Here is a 27,432-nt window from a genome sequence, read left to right as displayed (position 1 = left end):
CATCACCCAAGACATTAATTAAGAAGTAGAACTGAAGCAAGCCCTCATGGAGTTTGCTTCCAACACACATTAAGTGAGTAATTATTTTACAAGGGCAGTTTTTCCAATCCTTGTGCACGTACCAACTTTCTTTATGAGACTGCCCTCTCGGTGACAAAAGTCTCACAGAAACCAAGCTGCCTATGATTCTCTAAATTAGGCCACTTGCTCTGTCAGAAATCACATTTATAAGACAATCTGCCTCCATACAGCCTTCTTGATGCTTTCTCTCATTATTTGTATGGGATTGTGGCCGAGATTTTAGGGTGGGTTGTTTTTTTTTGTGTGTGTATGGTTGAACTTGGTGATCTCAGATCCTCAGGATCCTCTCAGATCTCGGGTCCTTTCCAACCACGACGATTCTGTGATTATTTGCTAGAAACCTGCAGGCCTATTATTCAACTCTTTGCTTTCCACTCCTCCTGGAGAGGTGCTGCTTTGCCAGAAACCCTCCTTCACGGCCGCCCACGCCGCTTCTCTCGCCGGGGCTGACAGAAAAAGGCAGGGAAACACCACCTTTTTCCTCACGATTTCCAGCCCCTTCCCTCCCCCGCCACACGACGGGGCTCCTCAGCCCCTCACACCTGCGGCCGCCATTTTGGTTTAACCCCCCGCGCGCCGCGTCACGGCAAGCCCCCGCCCCCCTTCCTGCCCCCCGTCAGTCAATCCGGGCTCCTCCGTGAGAGAGCGGGGGGCGGAGCTTAGGCGGCGGCCGCAGCCAATGGGCGCGCGAGGTGCGGCGGGCGGCGGGACCAATCGGCTGCTCGCTTCTTCGGGGGTGCGGCTGCCGCTGTCCCTGCGCCCCGCTGTGAGCTGCTGGTACCGGCTGTCGCCGCCGCCGCTGCCGCCTGAGGTGTCTCGGTAGCCGCCGCAGCCTGGCACTGCCCCGCTGTCACTGAGGATGAGCCCTCGCGCTGCCCAGCGCCCGTCCCGCCCTGCCCGCCCGAGTCCATTCATCTAGCGACTGGTGAGGGGCGGGCCGCGACCTGCTGATGTGTCCGGAGGGGGAGCCGGGCCTGCGGGAGGGGCTGGCCCCGCCGGTGGGGACGGGACAGCGGCGGCGGGGGGCTGTAGGAACGGGGATTGCCCCGGGAGGGAGAGTCAGGGAGGGTAAAGAGCAGCCGGCCACGTAGGATGGGAGGGAACCGGCTTCGAAGCGGAAGAAAAGTGCTTCGGTCGCCCGTTTTGTGAAGTCTCTTCGGTTGCTGGTCGCTTCCTGGCTACGTGGACTTGTGTAGTGAGAGTCCAAACAGCCACCTACTCCCCTGCCTGCCCCTCGTCTGTGCCTGGCTTTTTGAAACACTTCAGACCTTCCCACCCGCTTGACACTGGCAGCAGCCTCTGCCAGGTTTCCTTAGTTGGAGATTCCTGGGCAGCCTGTCGTGTTTCTGGCCTTCTTGGTGATGGTTGTCTGTGGCTTTTGATAGCAGCTCACAGTGTTTGCTGGCATCGAGCAGCAGCTTAACCATGAGAGAGCTGAAATCTTGTAGTTAGTTTAAAAGGATATTTCTGTGCAGTCCTTTTAGGGACCAGCCACCTGATTTCTGAAATCCAGCCCTTTTTTTTGCTGACGTGGTCACTGTAGTTGCCTGTCTTCATGGAAACTGACCACAGTTTGTGGTTTACAAAAAACAATAATCACCCAACGACATCTGGTGTGGGTTCTCTTTAATAATACTGTACCAGGAGTTCGGAGTTCATTTGGAAAAGTCAGCTTTTCCTAGGACTTGATGTATTATCTGATACATTTTTAAATACGGTGAATTTCTTGAACACATTTGTGGTTCGTTGCTCCTGACTTATTTTCAGGTTATCTGTTTCAATAAAAAAAAATCTAGAGCAAGGTCCCAGTGTCTTGTGGAAATGCCTTTAACTGCACTCGCTGTACTTTTGTCTATACTGCTCTCTGTATGTTTTAATTTTTTGGCACAACATTAGGTTTTTAAAAGTAAGTAGTTTTGACTGTTCCTAGATAAGCCAAGCACAGTATTTCACAGTATACTGTTTATGTACTGTGATTCCTGACTAATAGATCCGCTCTGACGTGTTGTAGCTGAATTTAGCTACCAATTTGGTGGGGTTTTTTTGACAGGCGTGTCTGCCTTTAATTGGCAGTACTCGTTAGCGCTGTTAGGAGCACATGGATTAGAGTTGCTGGATCACTGAATGTCTCGTCCTGATGAGGATTATGCTGCTATCCTTGCGAAGGCAGAAGTTTTAGAAAGTCTGGGGAGAACCTCTAAAGGTCACCCGTGCCAAGCGGTGGCAGAGAGGCCCCAGCCCAGTAAATGAAGCAGCTTGATGATCTGCTGTGGCCCAGGGGACATAGCAGGTGTGGTGGATTGTGGTGTTTTTTTAAAGCAAGGTGGTTTTCCTCTGTAACTTCAATTCTAGGCAGGTCTTGAACAGGTTGGTTGTTCTCTAGCCCTTTTTGAGAGCCTCGCTAGCATTCGGTTTATCATTTGAAAGTGTTTACTGATATATATTCTTAGTCTCCCATAACATTTGAACAAATGACTATTTATCTCATGGGGTCAGGGGTAAGTGGACTAGAGTATTGATTTTTTTTCTTCTTCTTTATGTAGCAGCTGCCTTATTCAAAGGCTCTGGGTGGTTTGTAGAAAACACAGCTGAAGGAGAAAATAGATCCAGTTTGCTCAGCCTTGCTCAGGGTTGTTTTGTAAACCTTCTGAATCCTAATTGCTATTTCCAAAGTTTTCTTCTGCTTGTGTACTTCCCTTAAAACTTGGTGTCTGAACTGGAGGCAGCACTGTACCTGATGTTTTGTGTGTTGAAAAGGGCAGAACCCTTGCTTTCTGTTCCTTCTATTGCAATACTCTTGTAATATGGTTGAGAAGCTAATTTTTTTAAAAGACTCTGTCTTTTAAAAGAATTATGTGGGGATTTCTGACTGCTGTGTAACTTAGATTTACCCTTTTTTCATTGTATATTCAATCACTCTTCTCCTCATAAAATATATCATGTATTCAGATAATATTGCTCAAGGGCTTGAATAGTCCAAATTTATGCCCAGACTTCAACAAATGTGCAGGGAGTTTCTGAACAGGTTAAACTATCTGTGGATATGTAATCTTCTGAGTAGAAATTGGTAGTCTACCCCTTCTTTAAAGCCTTGGACGATATGCTGCTTATAGCTCAAGGCTATGTTTGCTGTTATTTATCTAGGAATTCATCTATGTTCCCTTGAGGATATGTTGCTTAATGCCAGTGCTGTATTTATTATATTACTACCCAGCTTCAATTTGCTAGTTGCTTTTGTCAGATTATAAACTACTACTTTAAAATGTATTAGTGAAAGTTGCCTCTAGGTAAGACTCTGTCAACAGAAAATCCTGGAAAATCAGTAATATGCTAGCAAATTCCTGTGGCTTTAATTCTGTAACCTTTAGATGATTTCTAGCAAATTCCTGTGGCTTTAATTCTGTAAGCTTTAGATGATTTTTTTTTTTATTAGCTTACTAATCAAGTAGTCTGCATGGTGAAGTTTGTTTTGGGTACAACTATTTTCAGGATTTCCGTGCTGTTATGGTTACAGGTCTTTTGTGATGTTATGAAACAAGTGCAAATGGACCAACTTGGCGAGTATTATGAAATGTCAGCATGCCTGTTTAAAAAACATTCTCCCTTCCATTCCATCCTGATAACCTTTAAGAGCTTGCAATACCCTTCTAAGGGTGGACTTAACCTTTCTGAATTGTATGATGTTGCCAGTCAGATCTCTCTTCATTTAGCAACTTATTGTCAAAAAGGAAGAGCAAATGAATTTTGCACCTTCTGAAAAGCTGTATTATTTATGCTTTTTTTTTTTAAGTAGGGGTATTAGGATTAACAAGGAAAACTCTAGGCTTCTTTTACATGGAAAGTAGAAACCATTATTTATTTCTGTTTTAGGAGACCCAAATGTTAGGTAGTTTTTCACCAAGTGCATCCTAGATGTAACTGGTATTTAGAAAAAAATCAGTTCAACTTAAAAAAAACCCAAACAACCAAACAAAAAATCTCAACAGCAAAACAGTGAATGGAATGAGGTTATGCCAATTTAAAAATCAGATAAGGTCTTGAGAAATATTTTTGTAGTAAAACAGCTTAAAGCTGCATTTCAAGCCCATGTCACTAACAGTTGAGTTACTTTAATGCAGCACACAATAAGGTCTTGAGAAATATTTTTGTAGTAAAGCAGCTTAAAGCTGTGTTTCAAGCCCATGTCACTAATTTGACAGTTGAGTTACTTTAATGCAGTGCATGTGGAAGATGCAAAATCAGCATCTGTCCTCAAGTGCTACTGAATTCTAACTATCTGAATCCCTTGGGTTTTCTCTTTCACTTGCATGCGAGACCACAACAGCAGCTACAAGCCACTGCCTTGGTACTGGTATCCACATCCATGTTAGCCAGATTTTGCTAGATCTAGTCTGAGTAAAGGCTTTCATCAGGAAGAATCTGAAAGACCACAGATAGGAATTCCAGTATCAAACACGCGCACCTCCCGGATTGGCAGTTTCAATACATGTTTCTGGCATCCAGCCATTTGGTAAGGATTGGTTACTGTCCCTCTTCTGAGAGCACTCACAGCAGCTACAAGCCACTGCCTTGGTACTGGTAGCCACATCCATGTTAGCTGGATTTTGCTAGATCTAGTCTGAGTAAAGGCTTTCATCAGGAAGAATCTGAAAGTCCTTGTACCTTTGAGGCAAGAGCATGCAACCTCTGTAGAAATACTTCCCATTAAAAAAGAAAATTGGGAATGCATTTGTGGAGAACATGATCCTACAGATGTGGAAACGAGCAGTCTCGTATTTTCCTTTATCCTGTAGCTTGCAATGCCTCTGTGCTAAACATCAGGATTCTGGGCATTACCAGATTTGTGCTGAATGTGCTCTCCCATCCAGCCTGGCCTTGAACCCTTCCAGGGATGGGGCAGCCACAGCTTCTCTGGGCAACCTGGGCCAGTGTCTCACCACCCTCACAGCAAAGAAGTTCTTCCTGAGATCGCATCTAAATCTCCCCTCTTTCAGTTTAAAACCATTACGCTTCATCCTATCACTCTATTCCCTGATTGAGAGTCCCTCCCCTTGTACCTTGTACAAGTCTTTGTACCTTGGAGGCAAGAGCATGCAACCTCTGTAGAAATACTTCCCATTAAAAAAGAAAATTGGGAATGCATTTGTGGAGAACATGATCCTACAGATGTGGAAACAAGCAGTGTGGTATTTTCCTTCATCCAGTAGCTTGTAATGCCTCTGTGCTAAACATCAGGATTCTGGACATTGCCAGCTTTGTGCTGAATGTGCTCCACTTTCATTGGGTTTGTCTTCTGAAAGATAGTGACTAAGAAACAGATATGTAGCAGGGGGTCCTGAAGCTGCCCTGTTATCATCTCTTTCTTCTGGCTTAATTTTTGTGAGATTTCAGGTTACCAGAAAAGAATTGATGATATATTTTTTTTTATCTATTCTGGGAAGTGTCTTGGATAATAAAAATAAACAGAACCCTTGGACTTGAAGACTACTAACTCACCCTTGTAAGCAGCTTTGATAGGCAGAGAGATTTCTGGAGCTCCTCAGTGGGAAGCTTCTGCCAACTCTGTTTGGTTTTCCCCATAATTGAACAGAATCTCATGGTTTCACATCTGCTCTCTGCAGGAAATGAAATCTACCATCATCATCCGTAGTCATTAAGGTATTTGTTAGCTTAGTCTGACAGATATGTAGAATATGAATTAATTTCATACTGGAGAGGTGTGACAGCTTTGATATTAGGCTTTTAGTGACTTCTTGAAAGAAATGGAGGTTTGTTTGTTTTTTTTTTTTGAGATAACCACAATAGTTGGAGAGCTTCTTTTTCAGCTGTAGGAGTTCTGACTCCATGAAGTTGGATGACACATCTGAGATGTTCCTCCTTGGAGGGTGTCTGACAGCTGTTGTGTGGTGGTGCTTTGCCCCCTTGGAGGGGAAGAGCTGAATAAAAGGGCTCTACCCGCTCGTTCCAGGAGGCAAGATACCACAAACACGTTCTTGCTACTTAAGAATTGCTTCCAAGTTGGTTGTAATCTTTTAAATTTTCCTCGGCTGTGAACATGCATAATAAGTAATTTGTGTCTCTAAGGGAAAAATTAGAAATCCACTTGCTACTGAAATAAAACATCTTTGGGAGACTCTGATTAGTGCTCCAGTTCCTCCATTTTTTGGTGACGTTTTTCTACCATGAAAATGTTTGTTAGGGGCAGTTTTTAAAAAGAATTTGAACTCCCGGTGATACCTATTGTATCATAAAAATGTGTAAAACATGATAATTTATGTCTTTCACTAATTACAGCATTAGGAAGACACTGGTATTATAATGTGAATATGATTAGTGCTGAGAAGCCTACAGAAGTATCTGCAAATAAAAACGGAGGTGCATAATCATAAAGGCACTGTTTTTTAGACATTCAAATGCAAACTTTAAAATTGTAGTGCTGGTCCTATTTTGTGCTTATTTTAGGTGCTGATTATTCAGCTGGGATTCCATATACTAGAAGTAGGCATTTGACCAGCAATCACAGGTTTTTCACACGGATGTGATCAGCAGTTCACAATTTTAAAGTTTTAAGGTTTCACTGAAGGACCTAGATTGTATTTAAAAAGTGTCAGATCTGATTGTTAACCCTTTTCAGATGTTCTAATAACATGATATTGTGTGTTACTGGTGTGCAGTCTTTACTGTAGAGGGGTGCAAACTTGATCTACAGCTTTCTGTCTCGAAACTCAAGGTGTATATATCAATGTACTAATATAGTATCTAGTGTGGTAATGTTTATAGTGAAGGAGGGCTGGGTTAGAATGACTTACAAAGAAATAATTCAGCAGAGTCAGATTTCACATAGCTGCAGTAAATGTCACCACAATGAAGCTAGTGTGAGGTTGACAGGGTTGTACTTCTATATAATAGCAAACTTTTTATTTTTTTAATGTCTATTTTGTTGCCCCATGGTATTTTCATGTTTGGTGAGGCCTGACCTCAGGTGCTCTAAAGAAGTTTTTATTTGGGCTCTCTGTTCCTTTCTTGTAATGGCACAATTTTCTGTGGAGCCAGGGTTTGTTTTCTACTGAATCCTTTTCTCCTGCAATTCAGTGTCTTAAATAGGTGTGGACTGAAGAAGGGAAGGTCTGGCATGGGGCACGGCAGGACTGTTTCCTTGGGTGGTGGTGCCATTTCATACCAGTTTACCAAACAGATCAGTCAACTTTATTTTATGACTCCTCTGATTATTGTTTCTTTGTTCCTTTTATTTTTACTTTTCTTTCTTTGTAGCACTAATAGCAACATCTTAAATACTAATTATGTTTAAGGTAGGCTTTACAAGATGTATGTAAAATTCCTATTTCTTCCACAGCATAGTTTTACTGCCTGGTGGCATATTGATAAAATGTGACAAATTGCACCACCTTCTGATGTTTTTCCCATAGATCTCCAAATATTTTTATTTTTTTTAAAAGGTATTGCTATTCAAAAGGGCAAGTATAGGGTGCCATGGTGGCATATTGATAAAATGTGACAAATTGGTTTGAAGATAATAACCTTCTGATGTTTTTCCCATAGATCTCCAAATATTTTTATTTTTTTTAAAAGGTATTGCTATTCAAAAGGGCAAGTATAGGGTGCCACACCAGGGGAGGAATAACCCCCTGCACCAGGACAGGTTTGGGGCTGACCTGCTGGAGAGCTATGAAGATGATGAGGGGCCTGGAGCATCTCTCTGATGAGGAAAGGCTGAGGGACTTTGGTCTTTTTGGTCTTGAGAAGGCTGAGGGGGGATCTGGTCAACACCTATAAATAATTCAAGGGTGAGTGTCAGGAGGATGGGGCCAGGCTTTTTTCAGTGGTGCCCAGGGACAGGACAAGAGGGAACGGGCACAAAATGGAACATAGGAAGTTGTATCTAAACCTGAGGAGGAACTTCTTTCCTGTGAGGGTGGCAGAGCCCTGGCGGAGGCTGCCCAGAGAGGTGGTGGAGTCTCCTTCTCTGGAGACATTCAAACCCACCTGGACACGTTCCTGTGGGACCTGCTCTGGGTGACCCTGCTCTGGCAGGGGGTTGGACTAGGTGATCTCCAGAGGTCCCTTCCAACCCCAGATCATTCTGTGACTCTGTGAAACATATTTAATTTTTGCAGTGCTAGCAGAAAAAGATTTCAGCTGAAAGTAGCCTATGACCAGATAAACAGAAATGCCATATGCCCCAGACTGTGAATATATTTTCATGAATGAGAATTTGTATCTTTGCCTCCTTTTCCTCCTTCTTCCTCACTTGTCAACCCCAGATCATTCTGTGACTCTGTGAAACATATTTAATTTTTGCAGTGCTAGCAGAAAAAGATTTCAGCTGAAAGTAATCTATGACCAGATAAGCAGAAATGCCATATGCCCCAGACTGTGAATATATTTTCATGAATGAGAAATTGTATCTTTGCCTCCTTTTCCTCCTTCTTCCTCACTTGTTCCTTCCAACCTAGACCTTCATTTCTTCTTGCTTATTTCAGGAGCTTTAGACCTTTGCCCTGAGTTTGCATTGCCTGTCTGAACTCACAACTCTTATAAAGTTGTTTGTTTTTTTTCTTTGCTGTGCTGCCATCCTTGCCTCCCTCAGCAGGGAGATGGGTAGGCATTCAGGCCAGGGAAGGAAAGTAAAAAAAGGAAAAAAAATCATTTTTTTCGGTGGCTAAAGGAAACTGGTGGTCCCTTCCTCCTTCTGGGTGTGACTGACAAAGCTTCTGTTAGTCACAATCTACTCTACAGGTGTGGGAGATTTTTGGTGGGTGGGTGGTTTGGTTTTTTTGTTTTGTTTTTTTTCTACAGCAGTCTTTTAGTTCAGTCCTCACCTTCTGATCACAACGTAATGATGTAATTACACAGTAAGCTATGAGGGTCCGTTTTTTTCGGTGGCTAAAGGAAACTGGTGGTGCCTCCCTCCTTCTGGGTGTGACTAACAAAGCTTCTAACAATCTACTCTACAGGTGTGGGAGTTTTTTGGTGGGTGGGTGGTTTTTTTTGGTTTTTTTTTTTCTTCTTGTTTTATTCTCCTGAATTTGTTTTTTTTTTTTCCTCCAGCAGTCTTTTAGTTCAGTCCTCGCTTTCTGATCACAAAGTAATTATATAATTGCACAGTAAGCTATGAGGGTCCTAAGGACCCTAAGGCTGGGAAAGCAAACATCTATTTTTTTTTCTCTCTTCAGTTTACTTTTTTGGATCCAGTTCTCTTGTTAGCCTCAAAGATTTCTGTCAAAGAAAGGGAGGAGGTGCCTTTGGAGGTTTGGGTGGGGAATGGAGTCATGTCTTTTTTAAACTGACTGAATCCCTGAGTGTAAGCTCTGGCACGGGGCAGGTCACTAAACCCTCGTCCTTTTTTTGTTTTTTTTTTTTCCTCCAGCAGTCTTTTAGTTCAGTCCTCGCTTTCTGATCACAAAGTAATTATATAATTGCACAGTAAGCTATGAGGGTCCTAAGGACCCTAAGGCTGGGAAAGCAAACATCTATTTTTTTTTCTCTCTTCAGTTTACTTTTTTGGATCCAGTTCTCTTGTTAGCCTCAAAGATTTCTGTCAAAGAAAGGGAGGAGGTGCCTTTGGAGGTTTGGGTGGGGAATGGAGTCATGTCTTTTTTAAACTGACTGAATCCCTGAGTGTAAGCTCTGGCACGGGGCAGGTCACTAAACCCTCGTCCCATTGCTCCTGTACTTACAAACACTAGTTTGATATGCTTTTTAATTGGTACAGTTGCTGGGGAAAAGAATTTTTGTTGACTAATCTGTTCTGGTTTGTTCTCTTTCAGGTCTCCCTTGCAATTATGGAGTTTTAGAAGAACAAGGTAGTGTGGAGGGGGAATCCCCCTCTCCACACTTGAGGTAGTTCACTTTTGGAATTTTCTATGGACAAGAATATTTGTTATATAAGATGGTGAAATAAGACTTCTAAAAATATATATTTATAAATATTTATTTGGATCAAGTGCCAAACATAGCAGTACAAAAATTTCAAATGGCAGCTCAATAAAACTGGATTTACATCCTTGGAATTACAAGTTTTTGAAGGCACTGTGTTGTGTACTGAATTGGAGTGCCTTGATACCCTTAAGGGTTGTTCCCCTTAAGAAGAGGAGCAGCTTCAGAAGTGAAGATGAGTTCTCTCATGCCAGACTGCACTTCCAAGTGTCGATCTCTGCAGCATGCTCTGGATGTGATTTCTGTGGTAACCAGAGGAAGTGAAGGCCAGATCAAGGCCTTTCTCTCTTCTTATTGCTACAACGCTGCAACTATCAAGGATGCCTTTGGAAGAAATGTTATACATCTTGCTTCATCTTGTGGCAAAAAAGGTGTGCTGGACTGGTTGGCTGAGACCAAAGGAGTAGATCTCTTGGCGAAAGACAAAGAGTCTGGATGGACAGCTTTGCACAGAAGTATATTTTATGGATACATTGATTGTGTTTTGTCATTACTGAAGGTGAGTCCTTTAGAACTGTAGTTTCAGTTGGTATATACAATTTTTAGTGTTGTACTCGTTATGTCAAAGTGGGGTTTTAAACTTGTGTGAAAGCCTCTTGAGTGTTGTCTTAATGCTGTGTTTAGATCACAGTGCATGGATTTACTTGAAAGTTGTCTCTATGTTCATAAAAGATCTCTGCCTTTGCCCACGTAGAAATCATCACCGAGTAAGGATCCCTGCTTAATTGTGGACTTCCATGAAGACTGGTTTGTGTGGATGATATCAGGGTCAGGATCTTAAGAGCAGAGAGTGATCAGACTAAAGATACTCTAAAAATAGACTCTTCAGTACTTAGACCGATTTTTTTAGCAAACATAACAAAATAAAAGCTTAAATGGAGTTCTAATTAGAAATTAAAATCACATTTGAGAGATATTCACTTTGAGATATGGAACAATTTATTAAGTGAATCCTCCTTTCATTCATATTCTAACCAGGCCTTTTGCTCAGTCCCCCTTATTCCTTTCTTGCAATTGGTGTTTCTTCCCTACCACTTAGCAAGTTGTGTATATTTTTTGATTGCTTGTCTGTTCCTCCTGTCCCAAGTACAGCAAAGGGAAGAAGCTACATATGGTTGAGATCATCAGGGTCCCTTTAACCACGTGAGAAAATGAAATATTTGTGGTTCAGAGTTACTTAAAAGCAAACTTTTCAAGGCAGAGGATTTCCCATTTTGAGTTCAACCTTTTTAAATTGGAGTGCAATTGTAAGCATTAAACTCTCTGCTTTCAACAAGCAGTTTGAGCAAAATGATTGTGAATCCAGTAGTTTTAAATTCTTTAAGGCCTGCTATCTGTGAAATAGATATTTTGTGTAATGTACTTTTGCATAGTGAGGAGGTTTTCATTCAACTTCACAAAAGTAGGTGTTTGAGAATTGTACGTGATTCTGTTTTCTAGAAAACTGTAAACTGTATGTGATGTACAGACAGTGAATTCACTTCTTGTGTGTGTATATCTGTATCTTTTGATATTTGCTTATAGGAGGCCTATACATGTTTCCCCCACATGTAATTTACTTTTCTGTCCATTGCATAAGTGAGTGAGGTTTTTCTGCTCTGCTGGTATTCCTCTAAGAAGCAGAATGAAATAGCTCATGGAGACTGCTCTGCCTCCCACTTCCTTAACTGAAGTCTCACTGCTGTACTGCATTACAGAAAGGTATTACAGCAACAACAGGAAGGGATTAGAGAACAGAATTATGAAATAGCTGAGCTAGAAACACATCTCTGAAGATTGTCTGTTCCAACCCCCATGCTAAAGTGAGGTCAGCTAGAGCAGGTTACCCAGGATTGTCCAGTTGGATTTCTTGAATGTCTGCAGGGATGGAGACTCTCCGTTCCAGTGTTTTAATACTAGTCCAGTAAAAATGGTTTTTAGTTTTAAACAGAATTTCTTACGTTTTAATTTGTGTCTATTGGATATTGCTGGGATCCCCACTCCCCATCTCCAGTCAGGGATTTATTATGCACATTGATCATTGAAACACATCTCTGAAGATTGTCTGTTCCAACCCCCATGCTAAAGTGAGGTCAGCTAGAGCAGGTTACCCAGGATTGTCCAGTTGGATTTCTTGAATGTCTGCAGGGATGGAGACTCTCCGTTCCAGTGTTTTAATACTAGTCCAGTAAAAATGGTTTTTAGTTTTAAACAGAATTTCTTACGTTTTAATTTGTGTCTATTGGATATTGCTGGGATCCCCACTCCCCATCTCCAGTCAGGGATTTATTATGCACATTGATCAGACATGTCACAGAATCACAGAATCATCATGGTTGGAAGGGACCTCTGAGATCATAGAGTCCAACCACAAAAAAACAACAACAAAAGAACAACAAAAAACCCCAACAACACACACAACACCCCACCACATCACACCCACCCACAAACCAATAATCTTGGGCACTAGAGCATGCCACCCACCCTGAACCGTCTCTAGGATAAATATCCCAGCTCCCTCAGCCTCTCCCTGTGTGTCAGATGCCTCAGTCATTATTGTCATGGTCTTTTGCTGGACTTGCTCCTGTAGGTCTACTCTGTGGCACTGGGGAGTACAGACCTGAACACTCCAGCTAGGGCTTGCCAGTGCTGAGTAATGCCTGCTGGCAACGCTCCCTCATGCAGCCCTGGATGCTTTCACCATTCTTAGCTGCGAGGATACACTGCTGGCTTGTGGTCAACTGGTTGTCCATCAGGAGCCCCAGGTCCTTTTCTGCCAAGCTGCTTTCCAGCTGTATCGGTACAGTTGGCTGTTCCTCCCTAGGGCCAGGATTTGCAGTTCCCTATGTTGAACTTCATGAGGTTCCTCTCAACCCCATTGCTCCAGCCTGTCAAGGTCCTTCTGAATGGCAGCACAACCCTCTGGACCAAAGGAGTAGATCTCTTGGCGAAAGACAAAGAGTCTGGATGGACAGCTTTGCACAGAAGTATATTTTATGGATACATTGATTGTGTTTTGTCATTACTGAAGGTGAGTCCTTTAGAACTGTAGTTTCAGTTGGTATATACAATTTTTAGTGTTGTACTCGTTATGTCAAAGTGGGGTTTTAAACTTGTGTGAAAGCCTCTTGAGTGTTGTCTTAATGCTGTGTTTAGATCACAGTGCATGGATTTACTTGAAAGTTGTCTCTATGTTCATAAAAGATCTCTGCCTTTGCCCACGTAGAAATCATCACCGAGTAAGGATCCCTGCTTAATTGTGGACTTCCATGAAGACTGGTTTGTGTGGATGATATCAGGGTCAGGATCTTAAGAGCAGAGAGTGATCAGACTAAAGATACTCTAAAAATAGACTCTTCAGTACTTAGACCGATTTTTTTAGCAAACATAACAAAATAAAAGCTTAAATGGAGTTCTAATTAGAAATTAAAATCACATTTGAGAGATATTCACTTTGAGATATGGAACAATTTATTAAGTGAATCCTCCTTTCATTCATATTCTAACCAGGCCTTTTGCTCAGTCCCCCTTATTCCTTTCTTGCAATTGGTGTTTCTTCCCTACCACTTAGCAAGTTGTGTATATTTTTTGATTGCTTGTCTGTTCCTCCTGTCCCAAGTACAGCAAAGGGAAGAAGCTACATATGGTTGAGATGTTCAGGGTCCCTTTAACCATGTGAGAAAATGAAATATTTGTGGTTCAGAGTTACTTAAAAGCAAACTTTTCAAGGCAGAGGATTTCCCATTTTGAGTTCAACCTTTTTAAATTGGAGTGCAATTGTAAGCATTAAACTCTCTGCTTTCAACAAGCAGTTTGAGCAAAATGATTGTGAATCCAGTAGTTTTAAATTCTTTAAGGCCTGCTATCTGTGAAATAGATATTTTGTGTAATGTACTTTTGCATAGTGAGGAGGTTTTCATTCAACTTCACAAAAGTAGGTGTTTGAGAATTGTACGTGATTCTGTTTTCTAGAAAACTGTAAACTGTATGTGATGTACAGACAGTGAATTCACTTCTTGTGTGTGTATATCTGTATCTTTTGATATTTGCTTATAGGAGGCCTATACATGTTTCCCCCACATGTAATTTACTTTTCTGTCCATTGCATAAGTGAGTGAGGTTTTTCTGCTCTGCTGGTATTCCTCTAAGAAGCAGAATGAAATAGCTCATGGAGACTGCTCTGCCTCCCACTTCCTTAACTGAAGTCTCACTGCTGTACTGCATTACAGAAAGGTATTACAGCAACAACAGGAAGGGATTAGAGAACAGAATTATGAAATAGCTGAGCTAGAAACACATCTCTGAAGATTGTCTGTTCCAACCCCCATGCTAAAGTGAGGTCAGCTAGAGCAGGTTACCCAGGATTGTCCAGTTGGATTTTGAATGTCTGCAGGGATGGAGACTCTCCGTTCCAGTGTTTTAATACTAGTCCAGTAAAAATGGTTTTTAGTTTTAAACAGAATTTCTTACGTTTTAATTTGTGTCTATTGGATATTGCTGGGATCCCCACTCCCCATCTCCAGTCAGGTATTTATTATACACTTTGATCGGACATGTCACAGAATCACAGAATCATCATGGTTGGAAGGGACCTCTGAGATCATAGAGTCCAACCACAAAAAAACAACAACAAAAGAACAAAAAAAAACCCCAACAACACACACAACACCCCACCACATCACACCCACCCACAAACCAATAATCTTGGGCACTAGAGCATGCCACCCACCCTGAACCGTCTCTAGGATAAATATCCCAGCTCCCTCAGCCTCTCCCTGTGTGTCAGATGCCTCAGTCATTATTGTCATGGTCTTTTGCTGGACTTGCTCCTGTAGGTCTACTCTGTGGTACTGGGGAGTACAGACCTGAACACTCCAGCTAGGGCTTGCCAGTGCTGAGTAATGCCTGCTGGCAACGCTCCCTCATGCAGCCCTGGATGCTTTCACCATTCTTAGCTGTGAGGATACGCTGCTGGCTTGTGGTCAACTGGTTGTCCATCAGGAGCCCCAGGTCCTTTTCTGCCAAGCTGCTTTCCAGCTGTATCGGTACAGTTGGCTGTTCCTCCCTAGGGCCAGGATTTGCAGTTCCCTATGTTGAACTTCATGAGGTTCCTCTCAACCCCATTGCTCCAGCCTGTCAAGGTCCTTCTGAATGGCAGCACAACCCTCTGGCTTATCATAGAATCATAGAGTTGTCCAGGCCGGAAGGGACCTCCAAAGGTCATCTAGTCTGACCTCCCCGCAGTCAGCAGGGACACCCCCAACTAGACCAGGTTGCCCAGGGCCTCGTCGAGCCTCTCCTTGAATATCTCCAGGGATGGGGCCTCAACCACCTCCCTGGGCAACCTGTTCCAGTGCTCCACCACCCTCACAGTAAAGAACCCTCTCCTCATCTCCAGTCTAAATCTGTTCCCCTCCAGCTTGAAGCCATTGCCCCTCGTCCTGTCACTGCAGGCCTTTCTAAACAGGTTCTCCCCAGCCTTCCTGTAGGCTCCCTTCAGGTACTGGAAGGCTGCTATAAGGTCTCCCTGGAGCCTCCTCTTCTCCAGGCTGAACAACCCCAGCTCCCTCAGCCTGTCCTCGTAGCAGAGGTGCTCCATCCCCCTGATCATCCTTGTGGCCCTCCTCTGGACCCTCTCCATCAGGTCCATGTCCTTCTTGTATTGAGGGCTTACCTACCTCCTGGCCTTGGATCATCATCAGTCTTACTGAAGGTGCCCTCTGCCCTGTCATGCAGGTCATTAGTGAAGATGTTAATCAGTACTGGCCCCACCATTGACCCTTGGGGTACTCAACTAGTGTGGATGACAGACTTCTGCTGGGGGCTGGAGGCGGTTGTGGCTTATTCTCTGACTGTATCTAACTGCAAGTTTTGCCACTCAGCAATTGGGGTTTGTTATTACAAATTCAGACCATGTGAATATCACTGCAGCCTCTGCTCTGCTTGTAAATGACCTGTGCAGCTGCCAAAGAGAAGAATATCCAGCTACCCCTTAAATCCTAAAAATAGGTCGGTTCTTCTGTCATATAGTGAATTAATACCAGCAGTGTTGCTAGTAGGGTTGCCTTTATAATTTGGAGAATGGATGTTGTTCTTCTGGCTAGTGTTCTTCAAATGAAGTTAAAAATCCTTCTGTGGATGTGGCTAGGCTGTCCTTCTGTCATGCTTGAATAGATTGTGCTCCCTTGATTTTTGGATTTCACGTGTTGACTTGTTAAATATGAAATTCTGTAAGGTTTTCTTTTATATTACCCGTGAGCTGTGGAACAGAGGTACAGCTGTATTATCCGTTAGGTTCTGCTTGGGGACATCTGCAGTTCTTCCCTTCAGTGATCTGATTGATGACACTTGACTTCCTTAAAACCAGTGCTGGTGTAGCAGCACTTTTTTGTATCGAGAAAAAGCCTTTACAGAGAATATCTACCTCTCTCAAAGTGCTAATGCAACGACCTATTCATGCTTTGAGCTTCTGAAGCTTCCTTGCTGCTCTCTTCTCTGTTTGTATCCTCTTGGCCTTTTTCAGCAACTCTGAACTGCTGTTCCCTGCTTGTTTTCAAAGCCATAGTGGGCTTTTTTTGATTTTCTCACTTTTCCAGCTTGTGAAAACTGATTCTGTAAACACGCTGGTATAAGAAAATGTATTCTTCAAAGCTGGTAAATGCATTTTCGGTAAATACTTCTCTTCCTAGATGGCAGTGCTTTATTTTCAAGTGTATTTCCTTTGTGTATTTTCCCTGATTAAATCTTATTGCTCAATCAGGATTCATACAATAAAATCCCAGTTGATGGATCAACATGATGTATATGTAGTTGAACAGAACTGTATTGTTCTTTTCATATCTGCTTACAATTTACTTGACAGTTTCTGAAAATTTTTTTTTAATCCATCTTAAACTTCAGTTGAAGATTTGTTTAGCTTAAATGTTTACCTGGCCTACTTAAAACTACAAAGCTTAATTTTAATTTTACTTTCCTCTTCCTCTCCTTCTCTTTCAGCATGGCGTTAGTCTGTATGTTCAGGATAAAGAAGGCTTATCAGCCCTGGATCTCGTGATGAAAGATAGGCCAATCCATGTGGTCTTCAAGAAAACTGGTAGGAAATCAAGCAGCTTGAATTTTATTTTATGAGGAGATATGCTTCAACAGTGTATTAATGTATGTGCCAGTGTAGACAACCTTTTCTGTTTCTAATAAGGACCATTTAAGTTACAAGATATCTGAAGGTGTCATAAGACATGGACACTCCTCTGATTTGAAATTGCTTATGGCTTTTAAGGCTTTTTACTAAACTGAAGCAAAGCCTGTGTAATCTAAGGTAGTAGTAGTTGTATTCGGAAAACATAACAAAATTTATTTGCTGCTGAAGAATGCATCCATATTCTGCAACTGGAAAATATGTATAAGTTATGGTGATCATCTTCCGTACATTGATGTTAAAATATTTTGTCATAGCACTTTCCTTCTCATAAGAATAAAACTTTCAAAAGATCAATTTTTGGTAAAAATCAGCTTTCCTCTTCAAATTTTAAATAGAAGCGAGTTGATTTTCAAAGTCATTATGCATGAAATTTGTAAATTTACAAACTGCAGAGAGAATTTTTTTTCGTTGCAGATCCCACCGAAGTCTACACCTGGGGAAACAATATCAATTTTACTTTGGGTCACGGTGGTCAACAGGGTAAACATCATCCTGAACTGGTGGACCTTTTTCCTCGGAATGGCGTCTATATCAAACAGGTATCTGACAGCATTCCATGGGCACCTTTCTCAGGGAACTTGGAGGGGGGTGAATTTCTTCTGTTGAAAGCATCCCCGTCCCTGGAGGGGTTCAAGGCCAGGTTGGATGGGGCTTTGAGCAACCTGGTCTGGTGGGAGGTGTCCCTGCCCAGGGCAGGGGGTTGGAACTGGATGATCTTGAAGGTCCCTTCCAACCCAAACCATTCTGTGATTCTATGTGCTGTTAAGTGCTCTTCCTGTAACAGGTAAATTAGCCTACAGGCTAACAGAAGCTCAAAAGATGGAGTTTTAATAAATACAAACTCTAGGTTTCTTCAAGTAGGTTAGAGGAACATAATAAATTTAAAGGAAATATTTTGTGTTCCCTGTGACTTGATCTGCCAGTCCTGTGCTTTAGCACTAGTATCTTACTTGTATTTTCACAAACAGATTTTATTGAAGCTGAACTTCTTCACGAAGTAGTTTTGGCACTTTTCTGCAGATTATCCAAAAAAATTAATTTGTGCTATCCTGCCTCTGCCCTAACCCCTTTTTGCCCTTTTTCTTTCAGGTGGTACTCTGCAAATTCCACTCTGTGTTCCTTTCTCACAAAGGCCAAGTTTATACATGTGGCCACGGACAAGGAGGACGCTTGGGTCATGGTGATGAACAAACATGCCTGGTATGCTGTCTTATGCTCTCACATGTAGTCTGACATGATACTGCTTTTTATTTCAAACAGCAAGTCTAAAAAGTGAATTAAGGTTTCTGGGAGTGTACTTTCAAAATCAGTTTGCTGTTGATTTCAAACAAACCTTCTTTGTCTCCATGAAATAACAGGAAAAAACGCCTCCGCAGTAATACCACTGAGGTTGCAGAGAGTAGAAGAATGTGCATTTGAATATATTTTAATTCAAGAGAGCTAGGTACTGTGGTCAAACTTCTGTGTTATGGCTTAGTCGTTTTAAAGGCTGGCTGATGCCAGGGAAGTAGAAGCAAATGGTTTTTGGCTGGGTTGCCTGCTTAAAGAGGCTGGTTACACTCTGTGACGAGTGTCAAGGCTGGCACAAAGGAAATAGCAGTTCTGTGGAGGTGTAGTGACATGAAAAGTGATGGTAGGGTTGATTCTTACTTGACTTGCACAGCCATTAAGTGAAAAATCACCTATCTTTTTCATTTGAATAGTACATTGTCGCAATATGCAAAATCAAAATTTGAGAAGACTAAGATACAGGAGGACGCTTGGGTCATGGTGATGAACAAACATGCCTGGTATGCTGTCTTATGCTCTCACATGTAGTCTGACATGATACTGCTTTTTATTTCAAACAGCAAGTCTAAAAAGTGGATTAAGGCTTCTGGGAGTGTACTTTCAAAATCAGTTTGCTGTTGATTTCAAACAAACCTTTGTCTCCACGAAATAACAGGAAAAAACCCCTCCGCAGTAATACTACTGAGGTTGCAGAGAGTAGAAGAATGTGCATTTGAATATATTTTAATTCAAGAGAGCTTGGTACTGTGGTCAAACTTCTGTGTTATGGCTGAGTCGTTTTAAAGGCTGGCTGATGCCAGGGAAGTAGAAGCAAGTGGTTTTTGGCTGGGTTGCCTGCTTGAAGAGGCTGGTTACACTCTCTGATGAGTGTCAAGGCTGGCACAAAGGAAATAGCAGTTCTGTGGAGGTGTAGTGACATGAAAAGTGATGGTAGGGTTGATTCTTACTTGACTTGCACAGCCATTAAGTGAAAAATCACCTATCTTTTTCATTTGAATAGTACATTGTCGCAATATGCAAAATCAAAATTTGAGAAGACTAAGATACGATGACAATACCATTTTTAGACCTCAGTATCTTTATCCCACGTGTGCTACCTGGTAGCATGCATTTAGTTTGCTGCATAATATTTTTTTTGAAATTTCTGGTAGATAGAAATCTGGTGTCTGGTAGAACTTGATATTATGTTGCTGGATGTTATAGTGAAGACCGGAGATCAATTTTTAACTCTTATTTTAATAAAATGCAATTCTATGAAATCAGATTTTTATGCAAATTGCTTTTTTGAAATTGGGACATTACCCAGTTGAATAACAGAGAACTCACATTCAAACTTCTGTGTTATGGCTTAGTCGTTTTAAAGGCTGGCTGATGCCAGGGAAGTAGAAGCAAATGGTTTTTGGCTGGGTTGCCTGCTTAAAGAGGCTGGTTACACTCTGTGACGAGTGTCAAGGCTGGCACAAAGGAAATAGCAGTTCTGTGGAGGTGTAGTGACATGAAAAGTGATGGTAGGGTTGATTCTTACTTGACTTGCACAGCCATTAAGTGAAAAATCACCTATCTTTTTCATTTGAATAGTACATTGTCGCAATATGCAAAATCAAAATTTGAGAAGACTAAGATACGATGACAATACCATTTTTAGACCTCAGTATCTTTATCCCACGTGTGCTACCTGGTAGCATGCATTTAGTTTGCTGCATAATATTTTTTTTGAAATTTCTGGTAGATAGAAATCTGGTGTCTGGTAGAACTTGATATTATGTTGCTGGATGTTATAGTGAAGACCGGAGATCAATTTTTAACTCTTATTTTAATAAAATGCAATTCTATGAAATCAGATTTTTATGCAAATTGCTTTTTTGAAATTGGGACATTACCCAGTTGAATAACAGAGAACTCACACTAGAATGTATGAAGAGTCAAAGGTACAGAACTGCTTCCTTATTCTGTGGAATTTTCGTAGGATTATCCTGTGTTTTGGAGGAAGGGATGGTAATTGAAAAACAAAATCAAAAGAGGTAATAGTTAATTTTTGTCCAGCTGTCCTGAAGATATAGTTTCTAACCTAATTTTGGAGCAGGTAGTTTAAAAATCATCTCCCTTGATAGCAGAGGATGCATTTCAAATGAGAGTGGTTTCTCTTTTTGCATGTCGCAATATGCAAAATCAAAATTTGAGAAGACTAAGATACGATGACAATACCATTTTTAGACCTCAGTATCTTTATCCCACGTGTGCTACCTGGTAGCATGCATTTAGTTTGCTGCATAATATTTTTTTTGAAATTTCTGGTAGATAGAAATCTGGTGTCTGGTAGAACTTGATATTATGTTGCTGGATGTTATAGTGAAGACCGGAGATCAATTTTTAACTCTTATTTTAATTTTTTTAAAAAAAAAAAAAAAAAAGAATTTAAAAATGCAATTCTATGAAATCAGATTTTTTTGCAAATTGCTTTTTTGAAATTGGGACGTTACCCAGTTGAATAGTGGAAAACTCACACTAGAATGTATGAAGAGTCAAAGGTACAGAACTGCTTCCTTATTCTGTGGAATTTTCGTAGGATTATCCTGTGTTTTGGAGGAAGGGATGGTAATTGAAAAACAAAATCAAAAGAGGTAATAGTTAATTTTTGTCCAGCTGTCCTGAAGATATAGTTTCTAACCTAATTTTGGAGCAGGTAGTTTAAAAATCATCTCCCTTGATAGCAGAGGATGCATTTCAAATGAGAGTGGTTTCTCTTTTTGCATTGGATGTGATGTGGTAAATATATTCATTATAAATCAGGGAGTGGAGCGATAGGATGTGAGGGGTAAAGGGACTGGAAGAGGAGAGATTTAGATTAGATTTTGGGAAGAAATTCTTTGCTGTGAGGGTGGTGAGAGCCTGGCCCAGGTTGCCCAGAGGAACTGTGGATGCTCCGTCCCTGGAGGGGTTCAAGGCCAGGCTGGATGGGGCTTGGAGCAACCTGGTCTGGTGGGAGGTGTCCCTGCCCAGGGCAGGGGGTTGGAACTGGATGATCTTTTATGTCCCTTCCAACCCAAACCATTCTGTGATTCTATGGTAATGAGCGTATTGTATGTTGAAATGCATTTTCATTTGTAGTTCAGTATTTGGTCATGACTTTCTCTTGGTGTAATTTTAGTTTCATACATGGCCACTGGTTAATATCCAACTTTTTGCTTTTTTGTTCAGGTTCCAAGACTCGTGGAAGGCTTAGCTGGCCACCAGTGCTCCCAGATAGCTGCAGCCAAGGATCATACTGTTGTTTTAACTGAAGATGGATATGTTTACACATTTGGTTTAAATACTTTCCATCAATTGGGTATTCTTCCTCCTCCTGCTAATTGCACTGTTCCTAGACAGGTAAAAATAATACCAGTCTTATTTAGTTGCTTTTTGTTTATTTGTTTGGGTTTTTTTTAACAGAAAGTAAAATGGATTATGAAAATACCTTAATTTTTCAGGGTGATAAAGTCAAATGTGAGTTCAGTTAAAATCTTGATTCTGTGTTATAGTAAATCTCAATCTGAAGTACTCTCCTGTGTCCTGATAAACATCTTAACCTGAATTGTACTAAAGTTTGTAGTGCTAAGTAGTGCAAGTTACAATTGCCAAAACCCTTCTCTTCCCCAAATTATTCTGTACCTGAAATGATGTCAAAGCAATGGGTATGTGTTACTGGAAATTCATGCCCTTTACTCCTTTTGAATCACTGGATGATGGATCTTGGGGTTTGATGGTTGAGTCTCTTTTGAGGGAAACACTGTTGATTCTGGGTCATAATAGCAACAGGGAGGAGCAGGCATGGACATCAGCAACTTGACTATATGTCTACACTCAATCTATAACTTTTTCTAATATTTTTTTTAAGTAAGTAAGTGTTACATCAGCTTTTATTGAAAGGAAGCTTCACCTAGAGTAAAACAACATTACACCACCAGTGGTGAAAAAATAGGAAAGAATAATTGGCCAAAGTGCAACAGTATAATGTTTTGGGATACAATGGGATGCTCTTCAGTAGGATAATGTGTCTACAAGATTTGGTTTGATCTTGATCATCTTGATTTGAGGTGAGGAGTTAGTAGTATCGTGTTTTTGCAGTGTGTTTAGGGCTTTAGGACTTAGAAGCTGAAGATTTTTAGCTGGCGCTTTTGCAGATAAATACAAATGCAGATCAAAAATGCAGATTTTGATCAGATAATCCAAAAAGTTCACTTCTTTTTGTCACTAGCACAATAGTGCCCCACTTGGCAAACTTTTGAAGTTATCCTGATTTATTAGACTGTGTAAGGATCGATACCGATGATTCATCCGTAATACCTTTAGGAGTTAAATGTTGTCAGAAGTTTGTACGTGTGAAATTCACTTGTTGCTGCTTAATATTAAGATGTGCTTTGGATTTGTGCTTAGGTTCAGGCCAAAAACCTGAAAGGTAGAATGGTGGTTGGCGTGGCGGCAGGCAGATTCCATACAGTGCTATGGACTAAGGAAGCAGTGTATACCATGGGGCTGAATGGCGGCCAACTAGGTAAGGTAGAAGCCTTCTGAAAGTAAACCCCAGCCATTAAAAGATGTTTTTCATGTTATTTGTACCGAAGCTGTCATCTGCTTCTTGAAACAGAAGCCTGGTTAAAGCTTTCTCTTCTCTCTCCTTTTTTTTTTTAATTTAAACCAGTCTGATGACATCATCCATTCGCACTTCTTTTGAAGAATATTTTTCATTACTGCCAGTCTCTTTAACATTTGGAGATGATAGGAGTGAGGCAGACTTAGCTCTGTTATTTGACCTCCTTATAATTCTTTTGCTTTCCATGTATCTTACGTGGTTCTGCTGCTCAAGACTTTCAGGAAACAGAATGTTTCTCTTTATGTTGCACATAACCCCAAGGCATACTCGTCTCCTCCTGCAGTCTGGCCCTTAATAAATTATAAATTAACATTCAGCTCTCCTCCCTGTGTGCTCCTTTCACCTTGCACTGTAAACATGCTACTGATAACTGTTTCCATGCAAACTTTTAAAACTGAAATGTTTGCCCATATCTCAATTTTTATTTTTATTTTTTTCCAACAACACCATTTTCAGAATCTCCCCTTAACTCACTATTATTCCGAAATCAAGAAAGAACTTAATAAAATGCATTACCAACTAGTGAACTTCTTGATTTGTTGTGTGGATGGGATATTTTAATTGCTTTTGTCTTTTTTAATGAACAGGTACCAAGGCATACTCGTCTCCTCCTGCAGTCTGGCCCTTAATAAATTATAAATTAACATTCAGCTCTCCTCCCTGTGTGCTCCTTTCACCTTGCACTGTAAACATGCTACTGATAACTGTTTCCATGCAAACTTTTAAAACTGAAATGTTTGCCCATATCTCATTATTTTTTTCCAACAACACCATTACCAGAACCTCCCCTTAACTCACTATTATTCCGAAGTCAAGAAAGAACTTAATAAAATGCATTACCAACTAGTGAACTTCTTGTTGTATGAATGGGATATTTTAATTGCTTTTGTTCTTTTTAATGAACAGGCATTGCAATATTGGTTTGGATTTACATTTCCCCAGTTCTGTATCAGTGTGCAAACAAACCTGTTAGCTAGCTCTGGTACTTAGAGTTAATCTGCATCAGGTTCAGACCCTTTTTTGTGTTCCTATTTAAGATGGCAAAGGTATGTGAAAAAAAAACTTGTCTTTGTCAGAGAAGTATCTTACTAATGAATATTTTTTTGTGTGTTTGGTTTTGGTCTTTTTTTTTAATATATATCCACCTATCGTATAAGTTTCTTTTGGTTGCTTGTGTTGTTGAGATTATTCTGGCACACACGTGGCCCAGTGCAGCGCCCTGTGGGGACAGTAATTGGGTTTTTAGGGGTGTTTTTGTGTGTTTGGTTTTGGTCTTTTTTTTTTTTAATATATATCCACCTATCATATAAATTTATTTGTGGTTCCTTGTGTTGTTAGGATTATTCTATCACGCACGTGGCCCAGTGCAGTGCCCTGTGGAGGCAGTAATTGGGTTTTTAGGGGTACAGTTGTGTCAGCTGGGTGCTGTGATAGACCTCTGGTAAATAAACCTTGCCTCTTTGAGGTGTTCTGGCACAAGACTACGCTGTCGTATGACAGGGGTGCTCCCAGCTTTAGAGGTGGCTCTGCTGCTTGTTCCTGGGTATTTGTACCCTGCTCCATGCTGTGGTGCAGACAGAAGTGCACAGAGGGCAGGGTTATATTATAGAATCATAGGATCTGTTGGGTTGGAAGGGACCTTTAAAGGTCATTTAGTCCAACCCCCCTGCCACGAGTGATATCCACCTATCATATAAATTTATTTGTGGTTCCTTGTGTTGTTAGGATTATTCTATCACGCACGTGGCCCAGTGCAGTGCCCTGTGGAGGCAGTAATTGGGTTTTTAGGGGTACAGTTGTGTCAGCTGGGTGCTGTGATAGACCTCTGGTAAATAAACCTTGCCTCCTCGAGGTGTTCTGGCACAGCACTACGCTGTCGTATGACAGGGGTGCTCCCAGCTTTAGAGGTTCCTCTACTGCTTGTTCCTGGATATTTGTACCCTGCTGCATGCTGTGGTACAGAGAAGTGCACACAGGGCAGGGTTATGTTATAGAATCATAGCATGTGTTGGGTTGGAAGGGACCTTTAAAGGTCATTTAGTCCAACCCCCCTGCCACGAGTGGGGACATCTTTAACTAGATCAGATTGCTCAGACCATCATCAAGCCTGACCTTGAATGTCTCCAGGGATGGGGCCTCGACCACCTTTCTAGGCAACCTGCTCCACTGGCACAGCACTACGCTGTCGTATGACAGGGGTGCTCCCAGCTTTAGAGGTTCCTCTACTGCTTGTTCCTGGATATTTGTACCCTGCTGCATGCTGTGGTACAGAGAAGTGCACACAGGGCAGGGTTATGTTATAGAATCATAGGTATGACAGGGGTGCTCCCAGCTTTAGAGGTGGCTCTGCTGCTTGTTCCTGGGTATTTGTACCCTGCTCCATGCTGTGGTGCAGACAGAAGTGCACAGAGGGCAGGGTTATATTATAGAATCATAGGATCTGTTGGGTTGGAAGGGACCTTTAAAGGTCATTTAGTCCAACCCCCCTGCCACGAGTGGGGACATCTTTAACTAGATCAGATTGCTCAGACCATCATCAAGCCTGACCTTGAATGTCTCCAGGGATGGGGCCTCGACCACCTTTCTAGGCAACCTGCTCCACTGTCTCACCACCCTCATAGAAAAGAATTTCTTCCTAATGTCTAATCTAAATCTACCCTCTTTCCACTTAAAACTGTTACCTCTCATCCTATGGCTCCCCTCCCTGATAAAAGAGTAGCCCCCATCTCTCCTGGAGCCCCTTTAGGGACTGGAAGGGGCTCTGAGGTCTCCCTGGAGCCTTCTCTTCTCCAGGCTGAACAACCCCAACTCTGAGCCTGTCTTCAGCCCTCTGATCCTCCTTGTGACCCTACGTGGTCTTCTATGATATTGTTTGTGTGAGGCTTCTTGATGCAGCAGAGCAGTAATGGCCTGATTTTTTTTTTTTTAATTTATTTATTTATTTTCAATACATTTTCAGAGACCTTGTATTACAGCTCCAACCTTGTCTGTTTTTTCACTTAACTCCCTGCCTTCTTCCTTATGTGCACTTACAGTAATTTGTAGGACAGGCTTGTTTAGTATCTTCCAATGGCTGAAATAATCTATAGTTTATGCTAGTGTGATAGTACTTCTAGTGTCTTGAACTGCATTATGATCAAATAAATTATGATCAAATTTCTTCAGAATCAAAGGCAGTACCACTGCAGAGTCAAACCACATTAAATAGCTTCCCTGTAGAATATACCTTACTTCTCTTTTTTGTTTTGTTTTTTTTTTTTTTTGTTTATCAAATCTTGAATGTTTTCTGGTGTTTGTGGTGAATTAACAAGTATGTCTGGTGGGTCTCTTATCTGTCTAATTACTTTGAAGGTGAATTATCTACCTAAGAAGCCTTTTAGAATGTAAAGCTTCTTCAAAGTAGCGTAGCAAAGCGTCCTTTGAATGCACAATGTGTTGAATGGCAAATAATGGTTTTGGGTGTGTTGTATTTTCTAGGTTATCTGCTGGATCCTAACGGGGAAAAATGTGTAACTGCACCTCGGCAGGTTTCTGCTCTGCACCACAAAGACATCTCTGTGTCCTTGGTCTCCGCGAGCGATGGTGCCACAGTGTGTGTTACTGAAAGAGGAGATATTTATTTGCTTGCAGACTATCAGTGCAAAAAGATGGCTTCAAAGTACGTGTTCTCTGATTTGTCATGAAGCACAAATAGGTGAAGATTTCACCCTAGTCTTACACTGGCAAGCTATTATAAAGATTTTTGGTGCAAAAAGTAGAGATAATCCATACTCCCCTGAGTTTTTTTCATTTGCAGTTTCTCATATGAACTGTGGCAATCTTTCTTTTTAGGGTTGCTTGCAGACTATCAGTGCAAAAAGATGGCTTCAAAGTACGTGTTCTCTGATTTGTCATGAAGCACAAATAGGTGAAGATTTCACCCTAGTCTTACACTGGCAAGCTATTATAAAGATTTTTGGTGCAAAAAGTAGAGATAATCCATACTCCCCTGAGTTTTTTTCATTTGCAGTTTCTCATATGAACTGTGGCAGTCTTTTTTTTTTTTTAGGATTTTATCCATGAAAAAAACTGAGAAACAGCCTGCTGGGATAGGATAGGTCATTTAATGCAAACAGCTAAATGAAATTTATACAACTATAATTTTTGTAATGCTTGAGATCAAAGCCAAATCATTTACTGGTTTTCATTTGTGAAATTTTGTGACGAACCTGTGGATATATGATGTGATTTACTTAAAAGCAAAGCAAAAATTACAATCTGCTACTAGTATTTATTAGTAGTTATGTTAATAATA

The 27,432-nt window shown here is 41.2% G+C and overlaps 1 protein-coding gene across 3 annotated transcripts in view; it reads left to right on the top strand.

Moving 5' to 3' along the window:
* Positions 1-826: 826 nt before the first annotated feature.
* Positions 827-27,432, top strand: part of IBTK (inhibitor of Bruton tyrosine kinase) — a 60,921-nt gene continuing 34,315 nt past the window's right edge. For 2 of the 3 annotated variants that reach the window (XM_014958525.1, XM_014958523.1), the window contains exons 1-9: positions 827-1,006; positions 9,870-10,445; positions 12,957-13,048; positions 17,014-17,110; positions 17,630-17,754; positions 18,305-18,415; positions 21,704-21,874; positions 22,922-23,039; positions 26,616-26,796. In XM_014958525.1, coding sequence (XP_014814011.1) covers positions 10,214-10,445; positions 12,957-13,048; positions 17,014-17,110; positions 17,630-17,754; positions 18,305-18,415; positions 21,704-21,874; positions 22,922-23,039; positions 26,616-26,796 — 1,127 coding nt within the window. In that variant the 5' untranslated portion in view covers positions 827-1,006; positions 9,870-10,213. Of the gene's footprint in view, positions 1,007-9,869; positions 10,538-12,956; positions 13,049-17,013; positions 17,111-17,629; positions 17,755-18,304; positions 18,416-21,703; positions 21,875-22,921; positions 23,040-26,615; positions 26,797-27,432 lie in introns of all 3 variants that reach the window. The other variant, XM_014958526.1, reaches the window with a different exon arrangement.

The sequence above is a fragment of the Calidris pugnax genome, unplaced genomic scaffold (assembly GCF_001431845.1).
Source record: "Calidris pugnax isolate Ruff unplaced genomic scaffold, ASM143184v1 scaffold251, whole genome shotgun sequence".
In the NCBI taxonomy this organism is placed as follows: Eukaryota; Metazoa; Chordata; class Aves; order Charadriiformes; family Scolopacidae; genus Calidris; species Calidris pugnax.
This window is presented reverse-complemented; position numbering and strand designations above follow the sequence as displayed.